General features: G+C 44.5%; 1 protein-coding gene across 1 annotated transcript in view; it reads left to right on the top strand.

The window, feature by feature from the left end:
* The window catches only part of MYO3B (myosin IIIB), a 428,901-nt gene that overhangs the window by 219,140 nt on the left and 199,772 nt on the right, over positions 1-9,989 (top strand). Inside the window, exons 17-22 of the mRNA XM_007459030.1 lie at positions 2,905-3,031; positions 3,830-4,040; positions 4,837-4,984; positions 6,364-6,517; positions 7,735-7,823; positions 9,595-9,724. Of these exons, the coding sequence (XP_007459092.1) occupies positions 2,905-3,031; positions 3,830-4,040; positions 4,837-4,984; positions 6,364-6,517; positions 7,735-7,823; positions 9,595-9,724 (859 nt within the window). The remainder of the gene's footprint in view (positions 1-2,904; positions 3,032-3,829; positions 4,041-4,836; positions 4,985-6,363; positions 6,518-7,734; positions 7,824-9,594; positions 9,725-9,989) is intronic.

Genomic DNA, 9,989 nt, shown 5'->3' with positions numbered 1-9,989 from the left:
GCTCGCGCCCGTCTCTGGAGCTCCTTTAGGCAGCGCTCTTAAAACCCCTCTCCTCGCGCACCAGGAAACACAGAGGCAAGAAAAGGTCTCTTGCCTCTTGGGTAGGTCCAGACTTTCCCCCGGACTCCCTCCCGGCTATCCGTGGCGCACTAACCCCTTCGGGCTGTGTTCAAGCCGCCAACCCCAGTCCTCTCCCTGAGCTCCGACCGAAACCGAAATCGAGCCTCAGCTCGCAGCCCCGCCCGCCCCCGGCGGGTGAGCACACGAGCCTCTCGGGCTGGTGAGCGACGGTCGGTGCCGACCCTCTGTGCGGGAATCTCTCCACTTTGCCCTGCGCGCCCCTGTTGCTGTGCTGTCCTCCGCGGCTCCGAAGCTCCCCGCTCCGCCTCCCGCAATCTCTGCCCGCGAAGGGGCTCCTAGTGTGTGGAGAGCTTTCCTCCTTCACGGCTCCCTCCCACTGGTGCAGGTACCGTCCTTATCCTTTTGTCTCTGTTTATTCTTTTTTCTCTTGCCCTACCCAGGTACGTGGGGAGTTTCTTGCCTTTTGGGAGGTCTGAGGTCTCCTGCCAGCGTTCAGTAGGTGTTCTGTAGGAGTTGCTCCACGTGTAGATGTATTTCTGGTGTATCTGTGGGGAGGAAGGTGATCTCTGCGTCTTACTCCTCCGCCATCTTGGAAAGAGTCTCCTTAGCCACTTTTAAGTTGTGTGATTAAAACAGTGATTCTTGAAGTCAGGAACATGACATCTTGCCTTTGATTTAGGAGTTTGAAGAACAGTATTTTTCTATAGTGGAAGCCCAGTTTAAAATTCTCATTTGTGGGCTTCCCTGGTGGCGCAGTGGTTGAGAGTCTGCCTGCCGATGCAGGGGACACGGGTTCGTGCCCTGGTCCGGGAAGATCCCACGTGCCGCGGAGCGGCTGGGCCTGTGAGCCATGGCCGCTGAGCCTGCGCGTCTGGAGCCTGTGCTCCGCAAGGGGAGAGGCCACAACAGGGAGAGGCCCATGTACCACAAAAAAAAAAAAAAAAAATTTCATTTGTCTCTGTAGCATTGTCATGTATCCAGCAGATGTCACTGTTACAGTCCGTGTTCAGATTTTTGGCTTTACTGAGCATTGTTTGCAGGAAGGCTTGATTTGGGGACAATGCTTTATCAATGGTCTGACGACAGTTCCTATTAGTTTGCTGCTATGTATAGTACTAAATCAAGTTCCCTGCCAGAGTATTGTTTGTGGAAGTACTTTTCTGTATCTATAAGCATAATATGCAGAAATTCCCTGGCTATGTATTTCATTTCTCACCTACAGGAAATGCAAATATTTAAATAAATAATTGTACTTTATTTATTTATTTTACCATTAATGATACTCATGTATTCCACTTTCAGTATAAAAGAGGACTTAGAGCAGCTGAACGTTTTTTACCCACATCACTTCTGTTTTTACCAGATGTGTGGAGTTTTCTTCCCCACACCAACCAATTCTCCTACAATTCAATTCAATTCTGACACTGTCTAACCTGAAGTTAGCTTCTGATCGCACAAGTTAGGGGCTTTGTCCCACAAAACTGCCCCCACTTCAGGTACCAGTTGCAATTCCCATGTTCTCGTATTTCTGATGGACTGGCTGTAAACTGGGAGTTCCCAAGACCTCCCCCTCCTCAGGTTCAATAATTTGATAGAAGGACTCACAGAACTCAGGAAAACGGTTTACTTACTATTACTGGTTTATTATAAAGGATACAACTCAGGAACAGACAAATGGAAGAGATGCATAGGGCAAGGTATTGGGAGAGGGGACACCACCTCCTTTTACCACCTTCCTGTGTTTGCCAACCCAGAAGTGCTCCAAGCCTCGTCAATTAGGGATTTTAGTGGAGGCTCCATTACATACGCATGACTGATCGAGCCATTGCCTACAGAGGATTAACTCCATCTCCAGCCAGTATCCCCTCCTTGAGGTGCGGGGTTCCACTAAAAGTTCCAACCCTTGAATCACTCCGTTGGTGCCTCTGGCAACCAGCCCTTCCCCCACCTATCCTCCAAGAGTCACCTCATTAGCACAGACTCAAGTGTGGTTGAAAGGGGCTTATCGTGAATAACAAAGAACACCCTTCTCAACCCTATCACTCAGAAAATTCCTGGAGTTTTAGAAACTCCTGTGCCAGAAATGGGTATAAAGACCAAATATATATTGGGCTGGCCAGAAAGTTCATAAAAACCCGAGTGAACTTTTTGGCCAACCCAATATTATTATATTAAAACACCACAGATAATTTCTAGTGAGTCTTTCAAAAGATTTTCTGACCTCATTCATGACTATATACTCCATAATTCAACTTCGAATGTTCTAGTGAAACATCAATGAATGCCCTGCCAACTATTTCATAAAAGCTATATTCAGAAGAGGTTAAGGAAACATATCTACTCTTGTTTTGAAGAAAGAACCATACCTGAATTTGGGAGCTGGTATTAGTTAGGGTGAAAGACTATAAAAGTGGCTGAAAGAACAAAGAAGATCAGTTCTTTCTAATGTAAGCATTCCAAGGCAAGAGTTTCAGGTTGTACAACATCACTGTTCCATCAGGTCATTGGTCTCAGGCTCCCTAATCAGTGGTACGGTTGAGGCTGGGTTGCTGGGAGCTCCATCCAGCAATAACGGACAAAATGCTTGGAGGAGGCAGGCTCCATTCTGTAAGGCAGGCCTGGAAATGGCCCATGTTGTTCTGCTTGCTCCTTTCTTAAGAATTTAGTTACATGGCCTAACTGCAAGGGAGGCTTGGAAAATCTTTTGTGTGCCCAGGAGAAGGGGGAGGATGGACATTGGTGGACAGCTAGCAGTTTGCACCACAGCACAAGTGATCTAATTGACTGGCAGTGACCAAACATGGTTCTTGATGTCCTTTTCAGGAGGTGCACTCGGTGTACAGAATTTTGGCTGGGATTTTGAATATTGGAAACATTGAGTTTGCAGCTATTTCCTCTCAACATCAAACTGATAAAAGTGAGGTGCCCAATGCAGAAGCCTTGGAAAATGGTAATTATTTGACGCCTGTGCACTGTGTGGCTAAAGTACACGTTTCTTTTACTTTGGGAGTTTTTCAAGACTCTGAAATATGGTGTTTTGTTGCTGGTCGTTCAACTGGCTCTGGGTGTTTTCACTAACCAGTATTTCCCAGAGGCTGTCTTGTAGAACATCAGTGTTCTTTTCATAAGTGGCAAATAGATGTTCTTCAGAAAAGAATTCCATGCCAGGTAACTCTGGGCAGTGATTCTCACCAGTGGCTGCTTTTGAAAATCATCTACAAATTTTTGAAAAAAATACGAGGTTGGACCTCACTCTAAATTCACTGAATCAGCATCTGCAGGGGACAAAGTTGGCACCTATTTATTTTTAAAGTTCCACAGGTAATAATGGTGGCACAAGGAATAAGAATCCTGAGTTAGAAAAAAACTGATTTAAATAAACACCTTTTGTATTAAACTGTAGCACTTTTTATGGTCTTTACTATACTAATGTGCTTTGTGATTCTCTAAGAGCAGACTCTACTCTCCAGCAACTGCTCCAACTTATTTGGCCAAAGACCACCTCCTTCCGCATTTTCTTCATCTAACATGCGTGAAGAGGTTTCAGAACAGTTTGGGAGGTATTGCATCAGTCTGGGTGCTTCTTGGGGTTAAGGACCCGGCTTGTTTATCCTTGGCCCTGAAGTGCTGAGGATGAGCCTGGCATGTAGCTGGTGTTGAGTAAATACTGGCTAGATGAATGGATGGATGGGTGGATGGATAGATGGATGTCTGCATTCTCCGGCATCATCCTTACCCTCTCTTCTAGCTGCCTTGGTTCTCTGTATCAGCCCTGAAGAGCTCCAGGAGGCCCTCACCTCACACTGCGTGGTCACCCGGGGTGAGACCATCGTCCGCGCCAACACTGTCGACAGGGCCTTGGATGTCCGAGATGCCATGTCCAAAGCCCTGTATGGGAGGCTTTTCAGCTGGATCGTAAATCGCATCAATACACTCCTGCAGCCAGACAAAAACTTACGGTAAATTCCCCCGGAGAGCAGAGGCCTTGGGGAGAGTTGTCATTCAGTGTCTCTTAGAGATTGCAAGAGGAAGCATTTGGTTCTCTCTTGGGTTTTCTTTAGTGAAGATCTCAGGCCATCTCCTTTAAAAGATGCAGTGTTTGTACCCGAGAGGCTCATGATTGACGGAGCCATTACAGTGCAGTGTTCAAGAGAAAAGTCTTGGCTGGGAGCTGGGAAAACTGGGTTTGCATCCAAGCTTCACAGCTTCATCAGTGCATGTTCTAGGTTATAGTTTTCTCATCTGTAAAATGAGTATAATATCCTCATCATAGGGTTGCTTTTAGAATCAACTAAGACATTTCATGAAAAGTGTTTAAAGCACAGTATCTCACAATATTATTACTACTACAGCTTTTTCTTTGCTAAGCATTAGTGGTTTCTAGATTGTGGAAGAATTGACAACATCAAACTCTAGAGTCTTCTTCCAACTAAGCTTTGTGTGTGAGAAAGTAGAAGAATAAATGAGCAGCTCCAGCGCCTTCAAACAGTGGTTCCTCTTTAATCCCTTTATAAATGGAGCTTCTGAGGAAGGTGTGAAAGGATTCTACTGCTTTAAAACAAGAAGTTGGAAGTACTGTTGAAAAACTCAAGGAGCCAATGGTTTAACACACAGACAGTTTCTCCCCCGAAGGTGGCAGGATGCCGATTTCCCTGAGTGGCTACGTGTGTTGACAAAATGCAGGCACGTATGTTCTCACTGTCCTGAGATGGCTGTTTCCTCCCCTGAAAGGTTTTATTCTTCTCTCTCATGCAGTACTTCAGACGGTGGTATGAACGTGGGGATCTTGGATATTTTTGGATTCGAGAACTTTCAGAGAAATTCATTTGAGCAGCTCTGCATAAACATCGCCAATGAGCAAATCCAGTACTATTTCAATCAGCACGTTTTTGCTCTTGAGGAGGTAACTGAACTCTGAAGGCACTAGAGCTGGTGGGAAAGGTGCCTCAGGCTGCTCAGAGTTTGAAGCAGAAACCCTGTTAGGTTAACAAGCCAAAGACTCCAAAGGAAAACCACTGGTGACTCAGCTCAGTGCTTTGTGACCACCTAGAGGGGTGGGAGGGGGGCGCAAGAGGGAGGGGATGTGGGGATATACGTGTGCATATAGCTGATTCACTTTGTTATACAGCAGAAACTAACACAACATTGTAAAGCAATTATACTCCAATAAAGGTGTAAAAAAAAAAAAAAACACTGGTGAGGCAGTCCTGTCAAAATAGCTCAACAGTCTAAATTTAGTCTGGAAAAAAAGAGGTCTCGATTTCTGTGGAAAGGTACATTTCCTCCCTTGAGTGAAGCTGGTGACAAGCCAATTATTTAAATGTTGTTTCCAAACTGATTCATGTGCATTGCTCAGAATGCTACATTCTCTTCTGCTTTATTTAACTAAAAATATCTATGATCATGTCCAGAATGACTCAGGATGATCTTGAACTCAGAACACAGGTTCTTGTTGTTCTTAACTCCCAAACTGCCCATCCCTATCCCCTCTCTTGCACACCAGACCCCACAAGAAGTGGTTGGGTATCTTCAGGGAGGAGTAAGAGATGTTCTTGGTTTTCTCAAAATGGAAATCTTTCCCCTATTTAATGGTAAATAAAACAGGACGTGAAGCTAGTGGGCCCAAAGGCTAGGGGCCCTTCTCCCCCACCACAGCCTATACCCCAACCCCAAGACTCTCCTGTATGAAGAGGGGTTATGTAGTTGCACAAACTAAACGTTCTGACCAAGCTCCTTGTTTTAATACAGGAGCAAGGACACACAAACCACTATGATTAGATGAACACAAAGACGTGGACTACAAATACCAGTATTGGTTTTATCACTGGAACTGGATAAACCTGTATCGCACTCTTCTCCCCACTCACTTGTACAAAACTAGACCTTATTTCAGTCCAGTTTCCTTCCATTTATCTTCCTGGGATATCTGGAGTTTTTCTAGTTTTTTAATCTGAGATGATTCCTTTGCAGAATCCTTTACAGAAGATAGAAATCTGCCTTCTTCCTGGTTTAAACCTTACTTGTCACTAAAATAAAAGAATTTTCAGCTTCCCTTCCTTTCTACATCAGTTTCTCAATTCTGAGTCCCCAGGTCAGTGTTTGGGAGACAGAGAGCCATCCCTTCTCTTGCCACCTTCACCTGCCGACTGCAGAAGAGCCCTGTCCTACTCATATAATAAAATACACCCTGTTCACTGTTGCCAGACACAAAAAAGTGCAGGCAAACTGGTGGTACCTAGGCCAGTTTTGGGCTGGAGAGATTCACAATCTGTTTCCTTCCAGATGGAGTATCAGAATGAGGGCGTTGACGTGACACCCGTGGAGTATGAGGACAATCGCCCCCTCTTGGATATGTTCCTCCAGAAACCTCTGGGACTGCTTGCACTTCTGGATGAGGAAAGTCGGTTTCCCCAAGCAACGGACCAGACCCTGGTTGGTAGGTACCTTTTGTAAAAGGCATATACGTGCAGAAGAGAGCTTGGCTGCTGGGCTCACGTCATCAAATGAATGTGGTTTAAGGAATCTTTCCTGTGTATTTTGGCTACCTGGTGATTGTGAAAATATAGATCCTGCTTTTAATGAATTGGAATGTTCAGAACATGTCCTGATAGAATTTGACGGCAAACCCGTCACCATCTCTCAGACCTTGCTCACTTTCCTATTTCTGCAAATGGAAATACCTATACCCTGTGTCAATATCATTTTTTCCACCTTCTGCTCCCTTATTTCCCATAACCAGTACTTGGTTCCCCTCCTTTTTCATGTCCTTCTCTCGTATCTCCACCTGGACGCCCAGCCATCTCTAGTCCAAGTTTGTACAGAAGCCCCTGCTGGTCTCCTGGGTTCCAGGCTCATATTCTCCCCCTCTACCCTGGACATCCCAGCTGATTTAGTCTTCTTAAAGCTACCTTTTCATTAGGTTACCATTATCTATGAAGTGACAGTAAAACACCTCCTTCTGGCATTCAAGGCCCTCTGTGCTTTACCCCTATACCTATTGACCTACTCCTCCTTCTTTGTGAATCTTCAGTGTTGCACATGGTCCTGTCTCTCACTTACATTGTGAGATCCTTGGGCAACAAAGCCCCAACCCTTGCATCCCTTTACTAGTTAGCACAATTCCTCACACAGAGTAGGTCATCAGTCACAACAAAAGCAAAACTATTTGTAGAGGGAGGAACACGAAGTTTCAAGCCTTTTTCCCAGATGGAAAATTGATGTGTGGAAGAGATTCACTTCTAGGAGTTGAAATTGTCACCCTCAAGTGACTTCCTTTTATCTATAAAATTGTCACAAGTTGCCAAGAGGAGTATAAACCAGGGTTATTTGCCTTCCATGGAATATCTTCATAGTTCTAAAGCTAATTAGCTGGTCTCCTGGTAGCATCAGTGTTCATCCTAGGAGTTCTCAGAGCAGAGCATGATATCGTAGGGAACAGCCTGACACTAAAAACAACATGAAACAAGTAAATGAGAACTCAGTTGTAAATGCCCATCACATGGGGGAATCTTTCTCCATCACTGAACATTCAAGAATAATATCAGGTCTACTCTGAAATTCCTTATTCTGGGTCATCATGGTTCGAGGAGCACACTTTTGTCTGAAGGACCAAATAGTTCACGTTGTAACTTTTAAACATGAAAATCCACACAGATAAATTTGAAGATAATCTCCGATGCAAATACATCTGGAGGCCCAAAGGAATGGAGCTGTGCTTTGGCGTTCAGCACTTTGCTGGAAAGGTGAGACACATCAGTTATTAAACCTGAACTTGACAAGGGGTAAGTGTCAACCGTACCCTGTTTGTGGCCCTCATGAAATTGCTTGCAGATTCCTTTCTCCTTTTAATTCTTCTTGAATACCTAATCATAATTCCCAAACTTTCTCAGTGGTGTTGCTCACAGAAAGTAGCCTCTGGCAAAGAAGCACTTTCTCGCTGGGGTGGCCCACAGAGCTGCCATCTGCTGCTCACCTGAGGTTTGGCCTAGAAGTGACAGCTCTCCAGAGAGAAAACATATTACAGCTTTTGCAGCGTTTAGTGGCGAATGTTCACATTCAAAAGTCATTTGGAGGAAAAAAAAAAAAAGTCATTTGGAGATGTGTAGGTAATGGAGGAGGGTTAATATCACAGTGGGGCTCAATTTTTAGCACTTCGTAGCCCAAGTGTGTGTCTACAGGGCATCAAAAATGTCTAGATGAAAAGGAAAAAAAAAAAAAACCAAAAAACTCCATCATCCAGATGTTAAGCTTTTACAACATTAACTGAAATTTCCATTTTTCACCCATTATGCCTGAGTCTCAATTTCAAGTTCCTGAAGCGAATTAGTGAGTGATTGAGGAAATTCTTTCCCCCTGTAGCCAACAATTCATTGCGCATGTTACTCTCAAAGGAGCGGCGTGAATTATGGCTAATTGGTTCTCGCAGGGTCTGCTGAGGCCCTGGGTCCAGAAAATGGATAGGAGCTCAATAAAAGGTATTTCTGATTATTTTGTTGATTTGAGACTTATTGAAATTATTTTTCACATTCACATCATGGCATGGAAATTAATTTTGCCTGACTGGAGGTTGGTTAAAAGGCAGTCTAATACAAGTGAAGAGGTGGTTTTTCCCTCCACATAATACATCATGGTATCTATTTTGGATCTTTGCTAGAAATTGCAATCCAGTTTTCGCCCTTAAAAACTTAATTTACCTTAGCATTGAAGCCTGACTGCGTATGACATCTACCCTGATCCCCGCGTCCCCATTCTTCTCTGCTCTTCTGCCTTCCATTCCTGTCCCTTTTCTCACACCTCTCTTCCCATCTCTCTGTCCTTTTTCACCTATTTCCTACCCACCCCTCTTCTTCCCTCTTTCTCCCTCTTGTCCTTTCTTGACTTTAAAGGAAAAATAGGGTCCTTTTCCTTCTGGGCTCTGTGTCTTTTCCTGAATTCATTTGTCACTCAACACTTATTTCATTGGAACATCCCTTAAAATTGCACTGACCTGGATCCCCTCTGTCCTGAGAACCGAGAACTGCTCAGAATCCCTGAGCCATCACTCAGGTGCCACGAGAACCTTGGGAAGAGTGAGGGTGCAGTGGTTGTGAGCGTGGAGCCAAACTGCCCAGGTTGGGATACCTGCCCACCGTTGGTGACAACGTGTGACCATGGCACATTTTTCAGCCTCTCTCTAAGCCTCTGTTTGCCCACAGTAAAATAGAGATAATAACAGTGTTAACCTCATAGGATGGATGCCTCCCATATTGTGAGTGCCCGATACAATTATTCTGATGTGATATATCTTTGACAGGACCCTTCTTCAAAGAATAATTGAACAAGAGGTTAACATAAACTGGGCTCTCAAAAATTACAATTTTCCCCCCTTATATGGTGGTCTGGGTTTAAAAGCACAGCTGTGTCAAGATGAATTCTATACAGAGGTTGATTAATTACTGACCTCGGACAGTGTGCCCATGTCGCCAGTGATGGGGTTGGTATTGGCTCACTTGTGCTTTACTATTCGTGTTGCAGGTATTATATGATGCTTCTGGGGTTCTTGAGAAAAACAGAGACACTCTCCCTGCCGATGTGGTTGTCGTACTGAGGACATCGGAAAACCAGCTTCTTCAGCAACTCTTCTCAATCCCTTTGACCAAAACAGGTACTTGGAACCTCCCTGACAGCCCTGGGTCTGATGCTTTTACAAGCTCTGCTGGGGTTTTCCATTTCGTGTCTAAATCCTGCCAGGGCTGTACTACTAACATTTTGAACTTTGAGCAGCTGTAAAGGTCTGTTCAGCTAAATTCCAAGAAAAGGAAAGTGATTGTTTCTTTTGCATCTAATTGCACAGCATCAGCCTATATATACATATGTGCGCACACACACACACACACACACACACACACACACACACACACACACTTTCT

Source organism: Lipotes vexillifer, unplaced genomic scaffold (genome assembly GCF_000442215.2).
Source record: "Lipotes vexillifer unplaced genomic scaffold, Lipotes_vexillifer_v1.1 scaffold1241, whole genome shotgun sequence".
Classification (NCBI taxonomy): Eukaryota; Metazoa; Chordata; class Mammalia; order Artiodactyla; family Lipotidae; genus Lipotes; species Lipotes vexillifer.
This window is presented reverse-complemented; position numbering and strand designations above follow the sequence as displayed.